General features: G+C 39.9%; 3 protein-coding genes across 5 annotated transcripts in view; all 3 read right to left on the minus strand.

Moving 5' to 3' along the window:
- Window positions 1-7,469, minus strand: part of crocc2 (ciliary rootlet coiled-coil, rootletin family member 2) — a 43,456-nt gene extending 35,987 nt beyond the window's left edge. The window contains exons 1-3 of the mRNA XM_082524070.1: window positions 7,036-7,469; window positions 4,049-4,202; window positions 3,788-3,903 (exon numbers count right to left, since the gene is read on the minus strand). Coding sequence (XP_082380196.1) covers window positions 3,788-3,903; window positions 4,049-4,202; window positions 7,036-7,092 — 327 coding nt within the window. The 5' untranslated portion in view covers window positions 7,093-7,469. The remainder of the gene's footprint in view (window positions 1-3,787; window positions 3,904-4,048; window positions 4,203-7,035) is intronic.
- A 522-nt stretch (window positions 7,470-7,991) lies between these two features.
- On the minus strand, window positions 7,992-13,267 carry klhl30 (kelch-like family member 30). 2 transcript variants are annotated; one of them, XM_082524076.1, is made up of 8 exons: window positions 13,124-13,267; window positions 11,876-12,718; window positions 11,609-11,756; window positions 10,971-11,057; window positions 10,329-10,484; window positions 9,458-9,646; window positions 8,599-8,744; window positions 7,992-8,487 (listed from the first exon to the last, which is right to left on the minus strand). In XM_082524076.1, exons 2-8 carry the CDS (start codon window positions 12,647-12,649, stop codon window positions 8,248-8,250), a joined length of 1,740 nt encoding a protein of 579 aa, XP_082380202.1. In that variant the 5' UTR covers window positions 12,650-12,718; window positions 13,124-13,267; the 3' UTR covers window positions 7,992-8,247. The 2 variants fall into 2 exon arrangements, with proteins under 2 accessions (XP_082380202.1, XP_082380201.1); XM_082524075.1 differs by having other exon boundaries at window positions 11,609-11,801.
- An 871-nt stretch (window positions 13,268-14,138) lies between these two features.
- The window catches only part of espnla (espin like a), a 28,418-nt gene continuing 15,240 nt past the window's right edge, over window positions 14,139-27,316 (minus strand). For both annotated transcript variants that reach the window (XM_082524605.1, XM_082524604.1), the window contains exons 6-11: window positions 19,488-19,649; window positions 19,256-19,397; window positions 18,930-19,102; window positions 18,656-18,820; window positions 16,513-17,465; window positions 14,139-15,163 (exon numbers count right to left, since the gene is read on the minus strand). In XM_082524605.1, the coding sequence (XP_082380731.1) occupies window positions 14,632-15,163; window positions 16,513-17,465; window positions 18,656-18,820; window positions 18,930-19,102; window positions 19,256-19,397; window positions 19,488-19,649 (2,127 nt within the window). In that variant the 3' untranslated portion in view covers window positions 14,139-14,631. The remainder of the gene's footprint in view (window positions 15,164-16,512; window positions 17,466-18,655; window positions 18,821-18,929; window positions 19,103-19,255; window positions 19,398-19,487; window positions 19,650-27,316) is intronic.

Consider the following 27,316-nt stretch of genomic DNA (forward strand, 5'->3'; position numbering starts at 1 on the left):
ATGTGATGATATTTTAAATAATAATTTGCATATATTAGTTATAATTGTATTGCTTAATATATATATATTTGGCAGTTTAACTTGTTTGTTTGGTTGTTTTTCATTTTTTCGGGGGCAGGGGGCAGTGCAGTGAGAGCTTGGTTCCTTTAGTTCATTTAGTTCATCTTTGTTCCAGTGGCTGATGGACTCTGGCAGAACTGCCCTTTAACACTGATTCTGACGATAACTATGGACAGAAATTCAAGGTGCAATTTCAAGATTGGTTGGTTTCAGGGTCACATCTTTTATTTTTATCGACGTGTGATGTGACTTCATCAATCTATGAAGGCAGTGGTTTGATGCCAAATGTGAAGTGGCTGGAATGAGGATTAGCACCTCTATGTCTGAGGCCAGAAAAGGGTGGAATACCCACAGTGGCTTAGGACGAGTTCCTATTCAAGTGGAGAAGTTCATGTGTCATGGGGTACACGAGTCAAGGAGACAGGAACAAGAGACTGACAGATGGATCGGCACATCATCTGCATGGATGTAACTAAAGTACCTGTTGTAGTGAGGTAATTATGATGTGATTCTTTTAAAAACAATCAGAGGTAAAGACATTCTGTACTTAAGTAGAAATGCTAGTTTCTGTTTGTTGGCATGGCCAAATAAATTGGTGTATTTGAGATTTGTCAACTATTACTTTTGTGTTTATACCACCTATTACCTTTTGGTATTCAACTCTGGAGTTATTTAAGTTTTGGCCTACCACTGTGGATATTGTTTATGTGTGGATATGGATATGTGTATATTGGAAAGGTGGCCTCTTCAGAGACAGAAAATCTCAAATACTTCCTCGGGAGTTCAGTCATTCAGGAGAGGCTTAGAGTACAGCATTTCCCCCTTTACTTTAAAAAAGAGACAACCCAAAGAGGGCTAAGCATCTGATTAAGATGCTTCCTGAGCACCTCCCAGGTGAGGTGTTTTCGCCATGTCCCACAGGAGGAAGACTCTGAGACTCTCAGACCCAGGACACACTGGAGAGATCGAGTCTGTCGTCTGATCTTGGGATTCCTCACTGCTAGAAAAATACTAAGCGACAATTACACAGAAATGGAGACAGGAAGACTAGCGTCCTTGGAGAAACTTTTTTTTTCTCGTACTAGTCACAATGCATCAGCCTGATCACAAAGTTATGGCATAAAATGGGCTAAGGTTGTTGTTATTTTAGCCCCTAGGACTGCAGGGGACATATTCCAGCTGTGAGACTGTAGCTGTTGGATGGCAGGGTGAAAACTGCCCCCAACCCCCAACTGAGAAGCTCTCCAGAGTGTGTTGCTGATCAAAAACTAGCTGATCAAAAACTAGCACTAGAAACCCTATACTCCAGGTGGGCCTGTACATTTATCCCACCAAAAAATGCAGAGTGCAGGTTTATGAACAATGTGGAAATTATCAAGAGAAATTTCAATCACAGTAGTCAATGCAAATTACAGAGGAAAGAAGGTTCAAGCTGAGGGCACCTCGGACAAATGCTGACTTAAAATGTTTCACACAAGGTCTCATGGAACAGCTACAAATGCTCAAGGCTGGAAAATATCACTGATAATCAATGTTAACACTGAAAGCCAATAAGCAATTCTGAATTACTGACCAATCATATTTTTGACACAGTGATATTCTCTGGCTGCTATATATGGGGCAAATGAGACATACTGACATAGGTACAATACACTGATTAATTAAACGGAGGTTACTTGGATGCAATGTATGTGATACATTCAGTGATATGAGCCCTTCAGCTGTAAGTGCTGATGGAGAAATCTGTATGAATGAAAGGCTGCTGGCCTGAATGTTAGCGTCAAAGTCAAGGAAGCATTTTTGGCTCTCGGGTACTGATGAGCAAACTGCATTACCATCACATAAAAGCAAAGCTGCCAAAAAAATCAAGCTGCTTTTACATAGAGGAAATAATACGAAGACAAGAGCTTTCAGCATAATAAATGAGTCTTGACAGGAGTTTCATAATGAACCTCTTGACTTATGAGTCACCACCAAACAAAATATTCAGATTCAAATTGCTACTCTTTGGGTTTGAGCATCAAATATCCACAAGCTGTGCTTTAGTTTCGTCTGTTTAGTGCCTTTTCACACTTCTAAAAATATTCACAAAATAAACAAGCCAACCTAAATACGTTTTATTTATAGCCACGGTTTTAAAATGAATTCCAAGAGCAAAGCAAGCAGTGCGAGATCATTAGATTTAAGCAGCAGAATGAGGGCAGTGTGATCATAAATGGCTGCTTTGTGCACTATGAAAAATTAGGTTTTTCTTCAACGGTCCTCGGGGAGGAGGCCAGTGACCTTCACAATTTTCCCCCAAAACATGGAGGGGCAACCATGGGGGGCCGCGGAGGGAGACACGCGTCCTCGTGAGCACAGGAGGTCTACCTGAACAGACTACAAGGAAACCCTTCATGAACTACGCTCCCCACTCTTATTTACACTAACAAACACACACACACACACAATGGTTGCTTATACAGTAATTACCTTAATATGTAAACTGTAATTCTACAGCAACTCATTAAAAAAAGTATGATATACATACATGTGCAAAGTCAAATTAATTTAGTCTGAGCATGTGTATGCTGCCCTTTCCGCTCCTTAGATTTTTACTACCATACATTAAGTGGAGTTTCAGTCTTCCTTCAATGTTAGTTTGTTCAGCCCCCAAACAGGCTTCCCTACTGGAAAAAACAGCGCTACACTGACGCTCACAGTAAACATATCCCATTTCAAACCTACGAAGCTTTTTGCAGTCAATGCTCTAGTGTGCTTGATATCAACTATATACATGTATATATATATATGTGTGTGTGTGTGTGTGTGTGTGGGTACTTTTATTTTTTTACAATATTCATTTCACTTAACTGAGATTTGCTTTTTTATGGACAGCTCTCTTAAATCTCCTCGATTCTTTTCTTATATTTGTCTTATATGTCTTATATTTTCTGCTGTACATGAAATCATTCTCCTTTTGCATGAAACTTTAACTGTCACAGAGACGACTTCGCAGGGTGGTCCTATGGTTGCAAAACAAGCCCAAGTCAACACCCCTCCACCACCGTGCTTGACAGCAGGTGTTCATATGTTGTGTTTGTGTGGTGCTGTTCATGACCACATATCTTGACGTTGGTTTCATCTGTCCAAAGAGAAGTGTTCCAGAAGGTTTGTTTGGTTGCAGCTTTGCAAACCTAACCTGAGAGAGAAGAGACTTTCTCCCAGCAGCCCTTCCAGGCAAGCCATCAGTTTCAGTCTTTTTCTGAGTGTACTGTCATGAAACCTACCATTTAACACACTAACTGAGGCCTGTAGAATCTGAGATGTAGCTCCCATTTTTTTATGTTTCTCTGAACATTGTACAATCTGACCTCGAGGTGACATCCACTCCTCTTGTGAATAATCTTTCTCACTGTAAAATGATTTGCTTCAAATTTTTTGTAAATGACCTTATGACCCTTGGCAAACTGATGAGCACCAGTTGTTTTTCATGGTTTTATGGTTCTTATTTCTGATCATTTGATTACTTTTCTTGTATATTGGATATGTTTATTTTATAACTTGTTTTTAACTGTGTGTATTGGACCAGGGGTTGCATACATGGTTTTCTTTTTTTATGAGTTCCATGTTTTGTGCCTGGTCCCTGACAAATAAGAAATAATAACAACAAAAAAGAAAACAAAATTTGTGATAGTAGCCTTTGGCAGGAAAGCTACTGTTGACCTTGAGAATTCGTCACTCCTACCCTCTCTGTGAGACCGGACTGTTTGACTACCAGCTGGTCCTGGTCCATCTGGCTGGGAGACAGTCGCCCCCTTAGATCCCTCCTCTCCTCCAGTGCACTGAACTCTGAACTCTTGCCTGAGACAAGGAAACAGATCAGACATATAGAAGAGTCAGAGTCAGTCAGAGGGATTATCAGAAGAAAGGGTTGTAATTCACCTTTCAGATATCCAGTAATGTTAAGTTAATCTACAAACTAGCCATTTAAAGTTTTTTTCAGTACCTGCTGGATCCTCGGCTAGATTGCGGGTGATGATCTGACGGATGCGAGAGGAGACAGGTACAGGTGTGGCCATGGATTCTTGTCCCTCCTCTTGAAGTGTCAGACTTCTCTCTCCTGAGCTGCCATCAGACTGAAGGAGGGACTCCTCCAGTTTCTACAATTACACCAACACACAACACTTTACCCTAGAGATTACACTATGGGAGTACTACTTCAGTCTTACACTTTACTCTAATTATCTTTATTTTAATATGTTCAGCTTTCATTTGATTTACAAAGGTTTTGTTACTGCTTATTCACTTATTAATTCATTCATTTTTACTTATTTTCTTTTATTTAGATTTTAAATTATTGTGCTCTGTGCTGTGTTATATATATTATTTTTTATATTTATTTATTTATTACAAAAAGTATATTGCACTGCCTTTAGACTTTTACCTTGGCTCCTTTACTTATCTTGACAACTGATAATGAGTTATATATTATGAGTAGGGCTGCCACAAACGATTATTTTTGTAGTCAACTAGTCACCGATTATTTTTGCAATTAGTCGACTAATCAGATCATGCATCCATTGGACGTAAAACGTACAGCTTATTGCACCAGCATGCATCTGCTCTTATATAACTATCATTAGCTTACAGCCCTAAGTGTTTAAGTGTTTAAGGTATGTGCTAACTCAGCGGTCCCCAACCTTTTTTGCGACACGGACCTTATGCCCGACAATATTTTCATGGACCGGCCTTTAAGGTGTCACGGATAAATACAACAAAATAAAACTAGTACCGGTAAAAAAAGGTTTATTCACAACACGTGTGAAAAGACCCAGGAAAACCGAGTAAACGATAAAAACGATAACAAAATAACGCTGAAAACCGATAAAAACCCTGAAAACTATACATTTCACACCTGAGCCTCAACTCTCGCAGCCCGGTACCAAACGACTCACGGACCAGAACCGGTCCGAGGCCCGGGGGTTGGGGACCGCTGTGCTAACTAAAAATAAAGACAAGATGATAGTTTATTAAATGTTAATGACATTTGCAGATTGTTTCGGTGAAGGTTAATAAACTCCTTGCTATCTAAAATATAACAGGACACCGGAGTATTCTCGAGCATCTCAGGCTTCTGATAATCAGTTGTCTGCTTGACATTTATTCAGCTGTGTAAAAACTATAACTTTAATCTCAGACAAACCGATTTACTCAGGAACAAATAAAATACTAAAAAAAGACAAACAATAAAATTTTTAAGTTATCTAAGTGACTTATATATATTTAACTTGAGTAGCTAAAGACGGCGGTGGGTTTGAAAACGATTTGCCGGAAGTCCGGTGTTCTCACCGGCTCTAGTGAACCTTGCCCCCGGCTAGCGCTGGTGGGTAACAGACGTCTCTGAAAACGTTGGAGTGCTTTTGCAAATATGCGGTGTCTTGATAAACTGAGAAGATATTTGAGGTTTACACAGCTCCATTCTCGCCTGAAAATATGTTAAACTTTATTTTGTGACCCAAAAAGAATAATAAGAGTAATATTAAAACTAACTAACATGCAACTGTTTCAATTAGATTGATTGTCATTTTAACTGACTTTTATTTTATTTGAATTTTATTGAATTTTATTTTTATTTTATTTGTATTCTTTCACTTATTGTTGCATGTGTGTTGTTGCTGCCTGTGTTTGAGTAATTTCTGTAACTGTGAGACATCTGCTGCTGCCTATCTTGGCCAGGTCTCCCTTGAAAAAGAGGTTTTTAATCTCAATGGGATCTTCCTGGTTAAATAAAGGTTAATAAATAAATAAATAAAAAACTAGCTGCTGCCATTGTTGACAACTTTTCCAGGCCGAGCTATGAATTATGGGACACAGCTTCTACTTCGGGGTTTAACGGCAGCTGGCATCCTTGTACATGCAGTGCTGCCATCTTCTGTTTCACTCCGTTATTACACTCTTAAATCCTACTACTCATTGCTGCCTCTTTTGGGATCTTACAAAGCTTCAAATGACCGTCGACTATTAAATCAGTCGTCAACGATTTTAATAGTCGATGCAATCGTGACTAGTCGACTAATCGTGGCAGCCCTAATTATGAGTTATTAATTTTTATTCCAGCTGTTAAACCTATTTTATTATAGGTCGCCTTTAATTTTTTAGCTGGCATAACACAGGAAATTTTTTTGTCTTAAAAGCAAGAACACCACAAATTCAGAGTATCCCAGTACAGCATAAGTCTTAAGAGTCACGACAAAATGTATTTGTATTTATTTGTTTATGTGTCTGTAACATTATATATAAATGGTATTATATTGTTGTGATGGCTGACATAATTTTAAGCTACCTTACACATTTTGGGTCATGGATAAGAATAAAAGATATTTCATATGGTGATACCAAGCCACTACTAGCTGCAGTCTAAAGTACTATTTCCCACTGATATCAGCCTGTCTGACCGATATTATTTATAACGGTATTTGGGTACCAATTATATTATTAGTAATACTCAGTGGTGATGTAATAGGTTTATTTTATTTTCGTTATATCTTAAAAAAAATTAATTAACGGGAGAACTTGTATCAGTTTTAAACCACTTTGCTTTTTATACTAGACTTATATTTTCCTAAAACTGAAACTTCAAAGTACACATAGATGTAAACTAGAATAAAATCAACCTGTTCTTGACTCTAAATGAGTTTTAAATGACAGCTAAGCAAGTAAGTCCATGCCATCTTATACAGTGTGTCTTTACCTAAGCTTCGTGGTCCTTTGAGAAATTAAGATGAAAAGAAGCATTAAATGAATGACGTTCAAATGACTCGCCAACAATACAAACTGTTAAATAAATATATCTTTATTAATGATGATTTTCCTTTGCTTTTGACAAACATCTTGTAGAGGGCGGTAAACCCATGCAGGAAAAACTCTGAAAATAATATTTAAAATGACTCCAATAATATAAACTTTTCCTTATCTTTATCAAGAGTTACCAACCTGAATCACTGCCTCCAGTCTGGGTGAGTGTGCACCTTCCTCCTGTGGAGAAGTCATCGCGGCCCAGCTTCAGCTATAAAAGGTTTGCTAGTCTACTGAACGTTTGGGCTCGGTGGTTAGTTAGCTTTACTCTGGTACACTTTTCGTCCGACAGTTATTAAAAGTTGAGTGAAAAAAAGCGCAAAAACCAAGCATGTCCTTAAATAATAAGATGAAAACACCAGATGTCTTAGTTTGCGACTGCGTGAGGAGAAACTTCAAAAGCTGAAACAAAAATCACGGACAGGAAACTTTTAAGCTAAGAAGACTGAAGACATGTAGCTCAATCCCAGGCCAGTTGTTATGGTGACCACGCGCTTCCGGGACCGTTGTCATAGAAGCAGAACGCTTGCTTGTCCGTTTTCATGGCAGCGCAGAGACCAGGAGCCAGGCAACAGGATTCCAAGGGGTTAATGATCAAAGCACTGAAGGTGAACAGAAACACTATATATGTATGTGTGTATATGTATATAAACATTTTACTTACTTTCAAGTTTACTTGTTTACTTTAAAGTCACTAAAGTCACTGGATAGGTGGAAGAAACCAACTCTGATATCTGAAGGGTCTTTGGGGGGCGGGTAACAGATATAGGATAAAGGTAAAGGCACCTTACTTAATACAAATTCATGCATTTTCCTCTTATTGTGGACACTTAATAAACAGAAATACATTTAAAACTTGGAAAATTAAACCCCACTCGTTTCATTTTTTTGGTGCGGTACACTGTTTTTATACATAGGATAAATCCTGTTACATTTCAATTAAATTAGAGCCTGAGCTTTCAAATGATCCCTTATACAATGGTCTAAAATATTTTTATGCTATAAAATCTTTAACCAATTTTCAGGAACATAATTAGCAGATTTTAAATGACTACAGACAAAAACTCTAAAAATAGAAGCCCACAAGCTAGTTCTGCAAACATTTAATGATTCATGTGCACCATACAGTAACACAAAGAAATTCAGGTCTCAAACACATGATACAAAGTATAAATAAACACCTGCTGAGCAGTAGAGCACAGCCCTAAAAAACATCCAAGAATACCTGAGGGTCATGTAATGTGCTATTCTCAGGCACAATGACATCCAGGGATAAGCATTCCTTTTGCAGCGTAGGCATTTGTATGAGAGGAACACATCTCTATTAACTCTTTGGCCTTGAGGAGGACTTTATGTTGACTCAAGCTCAGGCCACTGGTTTGGGTCTAAGAAGATGGTGCAGACTCCACTGTAGAACCAAAGTCTTGGCAGGGAGGACTCCACTTCCCAGATGTTGGATGCTCGGTTGTAAACCTCCACTTCGACCCCATAGTCCCCCTCCATACCTTTCCAATGGCCTCCGGTAACAAAGAGCTTCCCATCAAGTGATACAAGGCCGCCATTCTCGTGGAGCATGTGTAGAAGCTGGACCTGAAGAGAGCAAAAACCAAAGGTATTACTTAAACGTCTGGTAGGATGAATTCGTGCAAAGGGACTATTTAATGTATTAAGCTTGCTGTCTGCAGTGATAACTAAACCCACCTTCTGCCATATATTTGCCTCTGGATCATAAGCATAGACTTTTTTAGTGTTGTCAGCAACCAGATATATAGTTCGATCCACGCAGACAGAACGAGGAGAGGACAAATACTTTGGGATAAATGGTGAACATACGCTGATCCAGCTATCTATGAAGAAAAATATAACAAATATGTTAATTATTAGATTAAAGCACAAACAAATATCCAAAGTAAATGGCACTTTATGGGAACATTATGGCACTTCATTCAGTTTTAATAAAATAAATGCTATAAAGTAAACAATGTTACACCAAAAGAAAAAATGTGACAAGAGACACAAAGAAAAGATAAAAACTGAGAAACAAAAGCTCAACAAAAAAGACCATAAAGGTTTTTTTCCCAGTAAATTATTAGAAAAGAGATTGAATATCCTGGGTACCAGTGCTTGTTTCTCTTCCTTTACGTAACAGAGATTTTACGTTTGAAACTATGATACGTCTCATAATACTGATGCTCACAGAAAAATGATGCTGAACAGAAAAGATTTTTGACTTTTTATACTGTGACGTTTGTGGGAGTAAAATGTATTTTGCTCCCATGTTTAACAGAAAAATGCTTGCAATGTTATGAGGGATCATTAATGTTGGAAAAAATTATGCAAATTTAAAATAGCTAAATTTTTACCCATCCATATATACCTCAAGAGATTCTAATTTGGATAATATGCATCTGACACTGAAGAAATTACTGCTACAAAAAAGTAATATAACATATTATTTAAAGTGGCTAAAATGAAGATGCCAAAACATCCACCAATAGGACTGCATGCATTATAGAAGTACTGTGAACAGTGCTCAGGATGGTACTCAGGGCATCCTTACCTATGACAGGGTTGTAGCACTGCATGGTCAGTGCATTGTATTTCACTGCACATGACCCAATTACATAAAGCTTCCCCTGACAAGCTGTGGCGGTGAAGTTTGTCACATACTTTAAGGCGGGGCAAGTCATAGCCCAGGTGTCGTTATAAGGGTCGTAGTGCTCAACTTCAACTCGGTCTGACGTTGTGCCTAAGAGGAAAAATTAACGATCGATAGTCACATTTAACATTCAAGTGACAAAATGACTTATTTAGTATCCCAGCCAGATATTTCTATGAGCCACTGTGGTGTTTTTAAGTAAAACTGGTGTAGCTCACATAATAGAATGTTTTGGTAAATATATTTACATTTTTTAGTGCTGCAGGCTTTGATTTTATTGTAATTTTCCACTCCTAATCACTACATAGAACCTTGGCTAACAGACCAAGATTTAGTCAGACACTTAACACTGAAAGTTACAATGGAAATATATGGAATATGTCACATTTCCAAAGAACTGATTTGTTTTAATTTGCAGAAGTATTAAAGCCTTTTTGCTTAAACATGATAGCAAGACTTTTTGAATACCTGTCACAGATAAAGGAAATGGTATGAAAAAGACAAACATAGCCATTTATTAAAGCCTTCCTGTCATAAATGACCCAACTTGGTCATTATAAAATAATTTGGTTGCTGGAGGGTTATAGAGAGTTTCAGCAACTGCAAAAAGTTGGCCATACCAACAATATTCCACAACAATGGAGAAATACTAAAACATTCTTAAAGAAAACCTCAGAGAAGCTGAAGCAAGCAGCTAGAGTGGTGATTATCTTCTGTGATTTTTGCTGCAGGTTTAAGGCACCACATGCAAAACCGATATTTATTTTCTTACCTCCGATGACATAAATCTCCCCGTTGAGCGTTGCTGATGTGTGGTTAGTCCGAGGTCGGAGCATAGGTGCCACAGTAACCCATCTCCCCTCTCTTGTGATGTACTTCCAGGTCTCTGTGGTCGACCAGGTATTGGTATTCGAACCTCGCGAGCCCCCTGTGAGGCAAAAAGGATCAGTTTGTCAAAAGTCTGTGATTGTTTTAGATTCCTCACAAAAGTAACTGGAGAGCTGCACTCTTGACTTTCTATCATTTGTCATTTAACCTAAGAGTTTTTTCAACAGTGTTCTAAAAAATGAAAGAAACACATTGGAAACACATCAGCTCTCAATGGGGAAAAAACATCATGTTGGATATCTATACTGATATGGAATGGGTATCGTGTTAGAAATGAAAGGATGGCACATTGTTTCATGGAAATGAAAATGATCAACCAAGGACTCAAAGACAGACCAAAAATCTGACTAAAAACATGATGTGGCAGGCTGGTCCATTTTGCTGCAAAATAGTACTCAGGTAGATTGTGTGAGATTGTGTCCTGGGGGATCTCCCCAGACCTGGACCAGGAAATCACTGAGCTCCAGGACTGTTTGAGGTGCAACCTGTCTATTCTGATTAAAAGTGTGGAGTATACTTGACTCACCTGACACATACACATCATTGTTCAAAGAGACCATAGAGTAACCCCACTTGTTGGGATTCGGGAAATTAGGGAGCTCATGCCACCGTTCTGCAGAGAAAATGACTTGAAGTTGAGAATATTTCACGGACCAATTGATGAATTATTCACAAATACAGTGTGCAAATGACAAATGGATTGGAGTGAAATTAAGTAAAGCTATAATATTGCCAAACAAGGTCGGATAGGTTCTTGCTTGCTGAGCTGAAACAGTAAATACAAAAAGCTTTTTGGCAGGTCGTTAACTCCTGGCCAGCTTTTGCCCCTCCACATAAAAAGGAAGCTTAAAATGGCTTTACAAAAACTTTTTCCATGTGCAAAACATAACATAAATGCCTTCTTCCAGGCTGAGCAATAAAAATGCTCAGTTCAGGAATTGAGAAGATGATCCAATTTTGTCACATCCAGACCACATTTCTGAAGGGCCATTTTTCTGTCAACACTGTATTTAACGACCTACAGAATGTGCCAAACTGGTTTGAGGAATCCCACAGACATTTTCCAACAAATTTGAAAATTAAAATGGAATCTGAACTTAAACAAACTTGAAATTTTAAATGGGGGAGAAAGAGTTTTTGTTGTTGTTGTTTTTTTTTTTTTACTGGTCTTTGTGTTGTAGAAGGCACAGTTTCTGGGCTGTAGTCTTTCCAGTCTTGGGTCTCGGTCCTCCTCTTCATCAGAGTCGTCCTCATCATCCATTGAATGACCTCCCATGACAAAGAGAACTTCTTCTAGGTTTGGTTGTGGGCTCTGGGAGTTGAATCGGTCCACATGTTCAGGTGCTAAATCCATTTTCTAGAAAGTAACATTATTTTTGTAATATAACTCGTAGCAGAACAAGAAGAGAAAAAGTGTAGAAACTCACTAACCTCTCTGTAAATCTTTTCCACAGCCTCTGTACAGCTGGGAGAGGCCTGCAGCAGACTGTCCTTCAGCAGGGTGTCAGCCAGGTAGTCCAGGCTGAGCAGAGAGAGACGGGACAAGCTAAGGAGCTCAGGGAGATAGCAGAGTCGAGACTCCCTGTGGTGCCTAACCCATTTCAGGATAGCCTCCACACGAGCGCACTCTGACCGGATTTGTAGTCTTTCATCAGACAGGCATGAGACCAGCCAATCTTTTCCCAGCAACAGAAACTCATCACCCTGTTGTACAGCCTCAAAGTTCTCCAGGAGGAAGGCCCATGCTTTGGCAACCACCTCAGGACAGCCATGAATGTCCCCAAACTCCAGGATTCCCAGGCAGTTTGTTTCATCAATCTGATGCTGGAGGTATCGGCTGCACACGGCTCGCACTGTCTGGAATTGGAGCTTGCTGGAGGTACAGATCAACCCCTCCACATTTTTCTGGTTGATAGTCAGTTTGCCTGTGTAGGCAAAGTCAAGCAAGCAGCTAAGGATCTCAGGATCCACATCATGAAGCTCCACACGTGCTGCAATGCTCTCTACAAAATCCCCTGAGAACATGCAGTGAAAGTACATGCTACAAAGCGCCAGTACACCACGGTGACAGGGGAAATCTCGCCCTCCCGCGCTCAAAGTCACATCCACAAGTTTGGGGTGAGAACAGAGTGAACGCAAGCCCTCGAGCATGCTCTGAGGATGGGAGGACAGGCAGAAGTCCAGGTCATCCACATTACGCACCATTATCAACTTCAAAATGTAGCTCAGATCTTCTTTCAGCTGGTGCAATAAACAACTGAGATTAGCAATTACCTAAAAGTGTAGAGAAAGCAAATAAATGCAAGAAAAAAATGATATTAATTATCAGCAAGAACCTCACCATGAAGTTCAAAATCCAAAAACTATCGAAATTTAGCACCATGAACCGGATTATGTGGTAAACATATATATGAAGTAGCAGCATCATATGGAGAAATGACAGCTTCTAAACACTGAATAGGAGTTGGATGACATCTCTTACATGATAGTTGTAGAGTAAATAGAAAACATTTGTTCTTATTTGACAATAACAGTCAAATCAGAGTTTTAATGTGCTGACCACAGAGTACCTTTGGCCTATGATATTATAGTTAGGTCAAAATATGTCTTGAAATCAACAACAAATAACATTTCCTGTCATCTAATAAAAACTAAATACAGAATTAACAACATACTCACCACATAAGCTGGAACAGAAAAAAACTTTTCATCCTCCTAGTAAAAATGGGGATTGCAGCAGCTGTTTAGATCAATATGGAGCGGGTAGCATGGCAAAAAGCTTTTGCTAAGTCACTGGAGGGGGACTGCCTTCTGTCGTCTTAGTTATTTTTAGGGCTGACAGTGACGCTGTGCTGAAGTCAGATTCCAAACAACATGTATGGGACCTGCAGCTGCTGTTAAAGGCGCATATTTTGGATTTTCTTAACAGGCCTGGGAGCGGCAAAAGAGGACCAACAATTGGAAATGTGACAGCTGACAACTGAGTAACAATAATGCTGCCACAACTGTTCCTTGTTCAGGAGTTCAAGTGTGTGCTGTACGGTCATCTAGCACATTTTTATTTTCAAGCGGTCAGTTAATCCTGTTTTATCAAAGCCAGTGATGGTCCTCATTTACACAGAAAGTGTCCTATGAAGTCTGTGCCCTGACACATTGGGTTACAGCGTTAACAAGACAGGTCACTCTCAAATGATCATTTTTAAATGTGAAGAGACTTGTTTTACCAGAAATTTTGAAACATATTTGTGCCTAAACATAACCAGGCTACAAAACCAGAAGTAAAAAAAAAAACAATTAAAACGCAAAACATGAATGAAATCAATGAAAAAGGGTCTCATTCCTCTCAAATGTGTCCGTTATTGGTGTGGCAGATTCAGTCTCACCTGGGATAACTTGTGCTTAACCGGTAAAAACAGTGGCATCTGAGAAAATGGCATGACTTTAAGCCCCGCAAATCTGTCTGCGAGCATAGACCCACCCACCTGGTGGTCAAACCTTGTGTTTACACGTAACCCAATCGGAAGAAACAAATATTGTTTGTTTAAGGATGAACTGAGGTGCATCACCAAGGCTCAAAACATGGTAAGTAAGAACTTTTCAAAGCTGTTCTAGGAGATTCCAGGTCCATGTTTTTATGAGTCTCAGAAACAAGAAAAAAACATTTAAAAAGTAAGATTTTTAATGAAGGATAAGATCAGTGAAATGAATATGAAAACAATGAAAATCAATTGAGCTCTATGTTAAGATTTATTTGTAAGAATGTCAGAATTGGTTTCTCTCAGACCATGGATCACTCTGAGGCTTTGTTGCAAATATTTACCACAAAATGCTCTCTTAACAAAGAACTGAACAAAAACACTTTTAGCACTCTTTTTTAACAGGGCTGGGTATCGTCTGAAACTTGATGATATTGACAATTATTTGACTGAGTTTCAATACTATTACCACAGTACCTAAATATTCTACTCTTAAAAGCATATATATTTTTTATAAACAGTAAAAAAAAATAACAAAATTATAATTCAGACAAAGAAATTTACGATGAAACATTAAGTAAACAAGACTTCCGACAATTAGGTTTAAGATATCTGTGCCAACTTTACTTCATAACTGATGATGGAAATGTTTAGTTCATTAATTAGTTTGATAGCCAGCCCCGATGTTATCTAAAAATATGACACAAGTGACTACTCGAAATCAAAAATCTCTGCCTCCTTCTCTTTCCAAAAAGCAAAACTACGGTCAATATATTTACAAATTTCTTCATTACTAAAACTGGAAATGTCAGTTCCAGTGTAGAGTGTCCCCTCATCTGGCGTAGGCGTCTGCACAATGACTTTAGGGACCTGTCTAACCTCTGGGAGGCTGTGTTTTACTGTTTCTGTAGAGCATTCAGGCTGACTCAAGGTATTCCCAAAGAACTTTATTTTAATGTCCTCGAAGCCGTCCTTCCACTCACGGTTCCCAGCCTCAATGTCCTGAATGACGGCCTTATGAAAGTCCCTGACCATCTCCCAGGGGAAGCTCCCCACATGGTCGAATACCTCGAAGCACAGAAGATGCCTCATTTTCCGTTCATCGACTGGCAGGTCCAGCTCCAAGATGTGAAAGTAGCCCAGCATGAAGAGATCTAGGGTCAGGTTGTCATACTCTACAGGAACACCATCCAGACGGGGTAAGAACTGCTCTGGCGAGTAGAGGGCTTTCTGCCTTTGGAGCCTGTTGATAACACTGCAGGTTACACAACAATGTATTTGACTATCTGTCATTCACCAAGCATGAACAAGGAGATACCATATGTCCATAGTTTACCAAGCCCAAAATTATGTAATTATGTAGCATTAATATAAATGTATTTTCTGAGTACTGGTACAAAACTTATAGACACTTATTGACATAATTTGCTTAGTGATTAATAAGGTATTCTAATTCTGATTTACTGTCCTATAAATGTCCTATAAATAAAAAAAAAAAAGCAGAATCCAAGCCTGATATTTGGTATTTATGTTGAAAAATATTTTTTATTTGGTTTCAGGCTTAAATTTAGTTTAAGTCGAGACAGGGGAAGGGATGGGAACCAAAGCCCCAGACCACCCTCTCCCCAGCTACCTTCTCCAGCTTATCCAGGCAATCAGTGAGACATTTCCAGGTCAGGGAGAATCACTCCAAAATTGTGTCAAAGGGCATCCCTAGCAAAGTCCAACACCTAACGGAAATGAGTCAGACTTATCGCCAGCAATGGGGCCATAAATCTGAAGAACCCTGAAAAAGGAAGAACCTCCAAGGGATATGTTTGACCGCCTTCTCCAAGCTCAGCTGGGAAAACCCCAATGTATCAGACTCCTTTCCCATCAGAGAGTTGACAATCCATGTCCCAAGAGCTAGTTTCAACAGGCACATTGCACCCAACCCCTATGGTATCTCTTGCAGCTGGTGAGCCCACAAGAAGGCTGGCCCATTTTGCCTCTTTGGCCCCTTAGGCTAATGCCTGGCCATTTGGTGTTCTCTCTCTCGAGCTTCGTTGCCAGGCCTGCCCAAGACAGAATTACCCCCCCCCCCCCCCCCCCCCCACACACACACACACACACCCATTATACTTTGCTATATAACGTATAATAGGGTTATAATGAACCCCTCTGTAATTCTAGTTGCTAAATTAGCTTGGTTGCTTGAGCGTTAACCACACTTCTCGTGTATCATTTATACAGTATAAAGCTTCTTACAGCTGATCCCTTATTTACAAGGGGTCACCACAGATAATTTACAGATAATTTGAGTTGGCAAATCTTGACGATGCAACCCGCAACCCTAAAGGTATTTGTGTTTCCTCCTGATCTCAAACCAGTGACCTTTCGCATGTTGGGTAAATATATAAACATCTACTATGGAGGAACAGCATATATGCATTAAAAGAAAACAGATATTGTTCTTAACTCCATGATTCTGATGTGAGGTGAAAATTACAATATGATCTGACACACAAACATCCACGCAAATCTCTGATTAAGTTACTTAAAGATGTGAACAGTTTCAGTTTTCAATAGGAAGGGAAAGTCACCCCATCCTACCTTCTTATCTGCCTTGAAGGGACACTGGAAATCATATTTCTCCAGTTTCCCAGCATCTTGTTGACAGCACCTCTTTGCTTGAAGAAGTGTCCCAGGGAACTATTCATCATCTCTGACTGAGCACTCTCGATGCTACTCCTATGACCAGATCTGTCACCCATGTCTGGGTTTCCTCCACTTATCTTCCTCTCTGCTGCATCCTTGCTCTTCATTGCCACAGTGTAAGCAGATTTCTTCCAGTGGCCTAAAAACAGAACAACTATCCTCTCCTTTCTAAGACTAATGGTCTCTTGAACATCAGGAACATTTGTATCATAGTCAATACCAGAGTCACTGTTTTGATCTATTTCTGCAGCTGGATTCAGCCCTTTAACCTGCTTTCCTGACTCTGGGGCCTCAAACTGTGTGGAAGAGGTTAACATGTGAGCTTCTGAAGGTTCAGCTAACAACGACAAGTTCTGCGTTTCAAAATTTGACTTCAGAGTCCTCACAGACACTCCAAACTGATGGATTTCATCCTCGATCATCTCCCTGCGTCCCCTAGTGGAGTTCTTTCTGTCTGACGTCTGAGAAAACACTGTGATAAGCTCTGTATTGGGCATCTTGCAGTAGGGCTGGTCCGTCAGGTTGGTCATGAGTAGAGACATGCTCTTTACGATCCCCGAGATACGGCCGCACCACACAGGTAAGGGAACTTGATTTGTGAAGTTCCCAAACTGCGTGTTGACGGTGATGTTCACTATGGGGGCCGGCAGGATGTGCCTGAGCTCCTCAGCTAGACGAGCCAACTCCAACTCGTAGCCTTCACAGTTCCTCTGCAGGGAGACGTTGGCAATCTGCTGCTCCAGATAGATGAGATCACCCTCAGTCAGCAGCTCACCAGAGGGCCCCAGGATGGCATTGTGGGCTTGGGAGTACCTCCAGCTGACTTTGGCAAATCTGTTCCCGTTTTCCTGTAAAAGAAGAGGCAAACACCAGATAAACACGCAGGATGTAATTTTTACATTTTTTAAACATTTCAGAGGGTTTTGGCATGCAAGAAAAAGAGTAATGATACATTAAAACTGCAACACAGACCTCATCCAAACCTCAGAAATATGACTTGACTCACAATGTGCTATGTGTTCAGTGATTTGTTATGAGCAATTAAAAGTAAATGGGGACTGAATTTCCAAGTGTTTTTCAGATTTTCAGTAATGCAGATTTAGAGAAGCAACACAAAGAACGAGCTGCAATTTTTGCTTTTCTCATTATGTTTAGACTGTAACCATTTGTTTAGGGGAGGTTTTGTTTAAATTAGGCTTTACCTCAAATAGCAGACCTTACTAAGGTTGATTATTATAGATTATTGTGGTGGTCATTTCTTGACTAAAAGCCGTTTTGTCTTTAATGCGAGAAAATAAAGCTTTCTCCACCCAGAAGTGGAGATAGCTTCTTTTGCTCAGCCAGCAGGCGGAAATTCAAAGTTGTCTGTCGATGAAGTTATTCATTTTATGTGCTCCATCTTTTCCAAGAAACACTCCAAATATTTTCCCAAATATTTGTTCATTTTTAAATGACTATTCCAAGAAACCAGAAAGGCCTTTGCCTTTGGGATTTAAATGTAAAAGAAATGGGGAAAGTGTGTGCACGAGTACCTACAAGTGTAACCCAACGGTTGGGTTACTTCCTGTTACAGAAGCTGAAATATTAAACACAACTTATACCAACCTATAACACAAAGGATTTTATAAAGAATCTAATACGTAAAGATCCACACAACATAATGACTGTTTTGCATGCAGTTGCATTCTGTATAATCTAAAAGGGCTTAGAAGTACCATTAGAAGCAAAAACTGACACTTTTTAAATACAGGACATACACTAAAGTGTTATCGACTAACTGTTTGATAAATTTTAAAAGGTTGGATTGGGGCTACAGTCTTTTGTTTCTACTTAAAAGCCAACAATTAAATGGCAATCAGGCTCATTTCCCTTTTCTCTGGAACTGCTAGTCTAAAAAGTCACATCAATCTTGGTTTACTCCCGAAATTCTCTGATTTAGTCCTACATGAAAAGCACCTTGAAGATCCGATTTGTACACAATGACTTCTTGATTGAAAGTACTAAATTGTGCCCTAATTCATCTCTCAGACAACATTACCTTTCTCCTCTGATCCTCCTCATCCAGCAGCCTGGCCTGCAGCTGTCTCACCATGACTTGCCTCTTCCATTCTGCTATGGGACAGCCTCTCTCATCATGGGTGGGCACCAGATAATCAATGTCTGACAGGTTGGCCTCCTCAGTAGGTAGGACCACCATCTTATTCTTCAGAGATACATGAAGCGGCAGAGTTCTAGCTATCAGCTTTTTATCCAAAGAAAGGAAGTGAATCTGATGACAGGATATTTAAAATAAGGAAGCCTAGAATACTTACCGCTTGTCCAGTGAAAACTCCCGATATTCCTGACTGTTTCAAAGATTTAATGGACTTCATGTCGCCAAGAAGTTTTCTTTCAGCCAGGAGGTTTGCATCAGGCAACATTGTCTTATCAGTACAGACAGTTCTCTCACTCCCAGCGGCCTTGGGTTGGTTGAAACATCTAATAACTGCAGTACAAGTCATGAGCAGTCATTTTCCCAGTCATTTTAAAGCAGATTAATATTTGAAATGACTCACTGTTACCATGAAATTGTGCAATAAATTTTTGCCTTGCTTTGCAATAAGAGCAATTAAATAAGCTCCACAGATGTTTCTCTCACCAGATGTTGCGATTTCAACCTGCTCTATTCTACTGACGGCAGTCCTCTGAGGCTGGGCAGGTGTAGATGAACCAGAAGGTAAAGAAGGTGCAAGCAGGGACTGAGGGCATCTTGCTTGTGGAGACTCCTCATTCTCAGGCTGCTATTGTAAACAAATAAAAGGACTCACTGGCGTGCTCTAAGAAACCACAAAAAAAAACAGAAAGCATCATAAAAACTAAACTGCGATTACCTTTAAACTGTCCATGTGTGAGTTACTGCTGTGACTGTCTGTGCATGTGTCACTCAGGCTCCCGTAGTAGTCTTCCCTGCTGTGCGGCAACACCAGGGCTGGCTTTACTTTCACCTCCTCTGCTGGAGTGGGAACCTCAATGGGCTTATCTACACTGTAGGCCTGCAAACATTTAAAATATTTAGAATAAGACTTTACTGCACTTTACTGCACTATAATTATAATCACCTTGGAAAACGTGGAAACAGAGTGTGACAAAAAGAGGTAATAAGGATTAAAAAAAGGAAAAAAACGTGGAATAATAAAGAAGCATCTCCTATATTCAGTTTGAATAAATTATTTTTTAAAATTTATTCATAATTCAAAAAAGCAAAACAAACAAACAAACAAACAGAAATAAGACAACAAACACCAAAGACAATCGAAAATTAACCGGCAATCTACAAACTTCAATATACGGGTTACTAAAAAAACAAAACACAAGTTCCTTCAACAAGGAAGCAGAATGATGCACAAACTTTACAAATACTTGTTTGTCCTTATACTTGCACTTACAGAACTGCAGCTTCCTTTAGCTGCTTTTGTACAATTATTTCATACTTGGAAGATATGTCACAACCACAAAATGATTCTCATTTGCAAGATGTTTTATTTACATCTGATCCATCCATCCATCCATCCGCTTATCCTTTTCAGGGTCGCGGGGGTCGCTGGAGCCTATCCCAGCTGTCATAGGGCGAGAGGCGGGGTACACCCTGGACAGGTCACCAGTCTGTGGCAGGGCCAACACACAGGGACCGACAACCATTCACACTCACATTCACTCGCACATTCACACCTAGTAGCAATTTGGATTATCCAATTAACCTATCCCCACAAGCTGCATGTCTTTGGACGGTGGGAGGAAGCCGGAGTACCCGGAGGGAACCCACGCAAACACGGGGGAGAACATGCAAACTCCACACAGACACTTGCTGTGCAGCAACAGTGCTAACCACCGTGCCAACGTGCTGCTCCACTATTTACATCTGATCTTTCTTCAAATTCTCTGAATGCTCCTTTTCTGTGGCTGTTTCTAAATCCAGGTCCTCTTCACTTCTTTTGCCTATGGTGTGCCACAAGGCTCCTGTTTGGGGACTTTATTGTTTCTGCTGCTCCCTCTTCAGCACATTTTGATTACTGTTAAAGACATTTCTTATCACTTCTGCACATATGGCATCCAGTTTTGTATCTCATTTAAGCCCCAGTCACACATCTTACATACGTGCTTTGACTCTATTAAAAACTGTAATGCAAATTCTAGTTCCCCTTGCCACTTTTGCTAATCAGGATCAGGAAGCTTGGTGTGACTGCTGTTTCAGCTTTTACCTTGCTTACCAAGTTGAGGTCTATTGTGTTATGCTCTGAATTGGGGATTGTTATTCATGCCTTCATTTCATTGCAATTGGATTGTTAGGATTTGAAATGACCCATCGTTACCGTTACCTCCTGCAGTTCTGCAGTTTTAGCTGTTCACATGTCACACCATGGTTAATTCTGCAGCACTGGTTCTCCACTGACTTTAGGATTTATTTTAAGATTCTGGTTATCAGATAACCGTTACATCCATACATCGCCAGCAGGTCCCTAGGATCAGGTGATTACGGCCTGCCAGCTAATAATTAAAGGAGACAGAGCTTTTGCAACAGTGACCCCTAGACTCTGAACCTCTTTCTGTCTGAGCCTGAGATCTGTGGACTCAGCTGTTTCTTTTAAAAAGTTTTAAAACTTGCTTTTGGGTAACTTTTTTGCATTTTGTTGTGAAGCCTTTGTGATTTTTAGCTTGACAGTGCTATCAATGGAATTATACATTACTTACAGGTCTAATGAACCCTGAATATTACAACTTGCTGGCCTTAATATGCTCCAAATTTCTTTTCAGCTGAAGCACACTTTTTCATGATTTTAAAATCCCTAAATGTTTAATGCATGTTTTGACTCAGGAAAGCCTCCATTCCTTTGTGTGTGCAATGGTTTCCAGAGCTGTCGTCGTTTCAAACGGCTCACAGTTTCTGAATAATGAAAAAAAAGTAAAGCAAAAAGCACACTGTGCTGCTTTTGGTTGTAATTTCCCATCAAAAGGAAACAAGTGAAGCAATATTGTTCAGCTTTACTGTCGATAAGAAGAGGGGGAAGGAGCGGGAAACTTCCAAAAGAGCTGCAGCTGTGTTTTCGGCACTTCCCTCCTGCTGTATTTGATTTACTTATTTATGGCTCATAAATGCTGCTGGTTATAAGCAATGACTAAAGCTAAACACCGTGACGATAATTTTCTCCCATGAGCCATGCAAACGCCCTTAGATATTGAGTGAAAATGCTTTAAGAATTGTGAAAGACAGGAAAACATAGATGCTCTCTAGCTAAGCAATAAAGTATCAGCTCTGAAAATGACCCAAAAGTTCTGACCCTGATCACAGAGGAAGCACCAGTCAATCAGCGTCTCCAGCTAACCGATGTAGCTATTCGGCTGGATGCAGCTGTACGCTGGCCATTGTATTGAGCCTGTAATTATGAATCATGCTTACATGTGTGAGCATGAAACTGAGTTGAATAAAAAAGGAGAGGAGGACTATATGCTGGTTATTGATGCTATCATGTGAAAATACAACTATTGGACACACATGCTGACTTCTTTACAGCAAACAATTGTTTATGTACATTTTATTTACCTCTTCAGCTATGTTACTCTCAGGTTTAAACTAAAAAAGGTTGACTTTTGCAGCCATTTGACATCTGCCACTGCCCAGACTCCATGAATGACAACAGCAGCCTTTGATTGAAATTATTTTCCTACTTTTTAAAAAACCGAGATACATACGGAGTTTGATAAGTATTAATTTGAAATGACTGATGTTAATGTTAATAAAATAAGGCACGTGCTCAGTCAGAGTTCTATTTTAAACACTCACATTTTTGTCTTAGAAAATGATGAGGATCAAAGAAGTGCTTACTGCGTTATATCTTTCCTGTCATCTAAATCAGGTGACATCATGCCTGCTGTAAGATGATCCATTTTCAGAGACTTCTCTCTTCACCTCACCTGAACTGCTGCAGGTTTCCCACCATCACACTGAACTGCAGTTTGGTGGCCGTTGCATGACGTCACAAGTGCTTTTCATGCAACGAGCCTGGTTTGTCTAGTTACGTGTGACCTCATTATGGAGTAAGATTTCGTTTGAGCGAACACCACAGAAACAGATGAAAAGAGATCTCCATCAAGGAGGTTATGTGATTGGTTCAGATTGCCTGACTTAAAAAGTTACACACAGAACTTTTGCATGAGAAGTTTAATAGAAATGGAGCTTTGTCCAACTTAGAAGTAATTCACTTTTGGAGTTGATCTCGATCCAGGAATTTTTGCAAGGATTTTTTTAATATTGCGAAATGAGGCAAAATTGTACTTTCTGCATCATATCTTCACAAACACGTACCAACATACACATTTTAGTGTGGATTGTCCTTCTACACTTGACCCTGTGTGTACACTGAGCCATCTTAATTTCACCTCACATTTGCTGTGCTCGTTTTGCTTTATTGAATTTGTTGACCTATGTTACATGGAGATGGCTCTCTGTGCCTGCTTGGGGTCTTTGTTTCTATTCTGGCTTCCTCCCACAGTCCGGAGACAGGCGTGTTCAGTCAGGTTGCTGATTCTAAACTGGCCGTAGGTAGGTATGAATGTAATGTATGGCTGCTTTTCCCCAAGTGACAGCTGGGATAGGATTCAGTGCCACACGAGCCCCCTGAACTGGAAAAACTGTTAAAAAAGGACATTATTTTATTTTGTTTTAGGTTCTTTTTTTTGTAATTTTTCAACTTTTAAGATAGATAAAAGTATATCTTAAACTGAAAGAGGAAAAGCTGGGGGAAATGGCCTTGATGTTCACAACAAAATGACACCAACTGGATCCAGGGACTCGATTCATCCATGATGTGGAGGGAAGCTATGCAGTCTCAGACTGCTTTTGTTATTACTTCTGTGTGATAGTTGTGTGTAAAGTACGACTGTAGTCTTTAATCTTAATTTACAGGAGTACATCAAACCAACCACAGAGAGGACATAATTTCTTCTCTTTGTTAGTATAGTCAAATCTTACATTTACAACAGTTTCCATTCATCATTTGTAGATAGGGGAAAATATGATTTTCAGGTGTGTTTTTTCTTTCAGTTTGTTCTTAAATCATACACTATTTGGACAAAAGTACTGGGGACCTATGCTACATCACCTCCATTACCCCTGCAGGAACTCTTTGTACACTGTTTTTATGCTGACATTAATGCCAGAGGAGGTTTGGAAGTCTGGAGCTCTGCAGTTATTGAGTCAGAAGAGCACTGGCAACTTTTACTCTCTATGTGCCTCAGCACAATTACAGCACCATGCTTGAATTCAGTGAGCTCTTTACAAAGATCCAAATGTTTGTACAGGCAGATTGGATGGCTGCGTGCTTGATTTTATACACCTGTGGCAATGCGACTGAATCCAAAGATTAAGAGGTGTGGCTCAATACTTTTGTCCATAATACAAACTACTTAACAGGTAAATATGTCAAGTTTAGGCACAAACAGGAAATCCCAGATTACAGCAGGTTTTGGGAGCCTTTAAAGTATTAAAAATGTAGATTCAGGCAGTGTAACCAGTCACACGAGATGATTTCAATATGGGAGCAGGTTCTGTGCCAGAAAGTGTCAAAAGTGTCAGTTGTTTTAGGTTAAATATGGTTGTTGTTGTTGTTGTTGTTGTTGTTGTTGTTGTTTTTTGTTGTTTTTTACAGGCTATCAAGGATATAAGTCTGCTAGGTTTTTAATTAGAATAAAAAAGGAAGTTTCTGATTATGATGAACAAATGAGCACATGAAACATTTCACAGCCTGAAGACTCGCACCAAACCAAAGAAGAAAACAAGCACATGCACGGCTGAATAGGTGGCAGCATTTCACACCGCTCCAGGCAGGCTGTCGGACGTATGGAAGCATTTAGGTCGCCTTTAATGAACCTGCATTGTCCTAATGCACTCCATACAGAATACATATCAAATTCACCTCTCAGAGGACATTATTAGTAGCCAAAACTTCAAAGCCAGGCCTAATATGCTGCTGCACGCTGTTGTGCGTTACGTCCATGAGGTGGTCCGTGCCATTTCCTCTCACGCGGCACTTTGATGTCGAGCAACACGAAATATGCTGTGACACAGCTCGGGCGGAGGAATAATCTTCCCAGAAGTTGTGCAATCCATAAATAGATAAACAACAAGCGGGCTGGGAAATGGGAAGGGGGAGCCCGATTCCTTTGTGACCTTTTTCGTAACAGTTCAGTGTCCTAAAAACTACGATGAACCCTGCATGTGTGTGTTTAATTAGATGCAGTGGCCAGAGAGCATTTGGTTTTCATCACTCCCCCATCACTACTGCCACGCATATTCAGATAGCCTAACCCTGCTTTTGGCCTGGATCTGCTCTCCTTTTTGTCGAAGACCACAAAGGCTCTGATCGCTACAGATTAGGAGCCAGGGAGTTAAGAAACAGCTACTCAATGCTGTCTCATTGTCAGACATGCAGCTCCAGTAATCTGCGGTCCCTGTGGGTCGAACCACGGGAGAGTTTAATTATTTCAGAAACACAGTTTGTGTTTAAGAAACATGTCTTGTAATTCTGCACTCTGGAATCAATCATTCAAACAACCTGCTTCCACGTGAAATATTCACAGTGATAAATTGCAACAGGGAATGTATACAGCGGCTGCACATTATACACAGACCGCTATAGTGTAAATACATGTCCACTCACATGGCAATATACTCTCAGGTTTCCTCCATGGAGGTAAATGCTTGCGAGACTACCAACTGACAGATATACTGTTTTTGGGAACATCTACAGCATTTTCTTTTTTTTTTGCATCTGCTGCAGCTACAAAAGTAATAACTGAAAGTATTTGTCTACTTAGTGCTGAAATATTGTAACTACTATTGGACATGTCTGGAAACTGCAAGCTTAAAGAAAACACATCCAATTTGCAAAAATCAACAATGACAAAATAAAGTAAGGTCATGAGCCTGGAGCGTTACTCATGCCTAACCGTAACAGGCTATAACTGATCAGAAAATAGGCAAAATGCTGCCAAAACATCTGCCAGTTCGGGCCTCTCAAACGGAACATACAAAACTTTCCATTCATTTCACAAAATTAATTACTCAGCCTGTCCGCTCACTTTCCTTCAGCTCAAAGAAAAATAAGGCGCGAGTATAAAAACAAGAAAGAGAGCTTATAATATGGTGAGGGACAATGCTCATTAATTAACGAGCACTTGGGTCCATCGTGTAAATGTGCCCAAATTTAACTACAGAGGCTTTTCAACTGTAGTTCCTGGCACAGAGCAACAAAGACAGAAGCACATAACATTAAAGATCACCACTCATACAGTTTACACGCACAAACAAAATCACATGAGCACAATAAAAAAAACGATTGCACTTTGACAAACAGACCAAACTAAAACTCACCGACCTTGACCTCGAGCAGTTCTCTCGGCGCACACTTCGTGGTATGACTCACACCGACTTGTGCAGCCAGGTATTGGGGCGTGCTATCTTAAGATCACCGTCCACTTGTTTGACACCATCATCAGCGTCTCTTAACAGTGGCCAAGGGCCGCCAGGTAATAAACAATAAACTCTGATCGGAGAATGCTGTTAATAATTGAGGGACCGGATAGGATGGCCGGTAATGTCACTAATGCATTGACAAACCAGCGGTCATGCTGTTACACGCAGGGAGGTATCAGCGGAAGACTTGTCAAAGCACCTGGAGCAGAGACATGCGCGTGGGTAATCAGGTGATTTTGTTTTTCCACCTGGGACGATTGAATAGAAGAGCTCATTCATCAATCAAAAATGCTCCCACCCGAACCCCTCAGACTCAGCCGACTTTCCTCTGTACAACAGCTTCATTATATTTCAAAGTATCACACGTGAACACAGATATGACTCCATTAGAAAATTATTTTGACTCAGAAGGAATAGAAGGTGAACATGGTATCAAAATGTAGGGAAAGAATTCGACCTTTCATGTGCTGTAACTTGGTCATCACAATACGACACCATATATAGAAGTTTACATCACAGACATAAAACTGATGCAGTTTATAGAACTTCTAATTGGAATTGGTTTTGCCTTTTTTCTACTTAATGTTGCGTTTTTCTTTCTCTCACTTTAAATTGGGTTCAAAGATACTACTTAGTTAAAACATAGACCTTCACATCAGTAACCAATCACACTGAAAGAAGTTGGGAGTGACGGACCAATCATATCGATCTCATAGTCAAAAAAGGGATATAACAAAACAACAATATTTTACACTCTGGCACTATGATGCCGTCCTTCTCTAAGGGGTATCAGGCCCTCCAAACTTTGAGAACCACTGCTCTGAAGGCGCCCGTGGACCCAAAACTAGCCAGCAAAATGTCCCATACAGCACCTTTTATAGCGTATATGAAAGCGCACATAAAACTGAAAAATAAATTCAGGGTTCAAAATTTTTTTGCAGTCTAAAACCAGATATATAATAGCAAAAGAAAGTCATGATACACTGGATATAATGAGTGATACACTTTATACTGACAAAAGGTATTGGGCCACACCTCTTTAGCCCATTGATGTATAAAATGAAGCACCTGGTAATGTACTCTGGCTTTACAAATAAGAACCATAGCAGTTCAGCCATGAAGTGTCAGACCATGTGAGTCACAGAGCGAGGTTTGAGATTTAGTAACTGCAGTGCTCCAAACTATCTCTGA

This window comes from Aulonocara stuartgranti (assembly GCF_965226115.1).
Source record: "Aulonocara stuartgranti genome assembly, chromosome: 23".
In the NCBI taxonomy this organism is placed as follows: domain Eukaryota; kingdom Metazoa; phylum Chordata; class Actinopteri; order Cichliformes; family Cichlidae; genus Aulonocara; species Aulonocara stuartgranti.

Bases quoted from the DNA above. Each gene is read 5' to 3' on its own strand.
- klhl30 (XM_082524075.1), bottom strand. From the start codon at position 12,649: ATGGTGCGTAATGTGGATGACCTGGACTTCTGCCTGTCCTCCCATCCT. The intron at 11,058-11,608 runs GTAAAAAAAAAA...TTTTCTCTGCAG, and splicing joins CTTCTACAACACAAAGACCA to AACGGTGGCATGAGCTCCCT. The intron at 8,745-9,457 runs GTAAGGATGCCC...TTTTCTTCATAG, and splicing joins GTGCTACAACCCTGTCATAG to ATAGCTGGATCAGCGTATGT.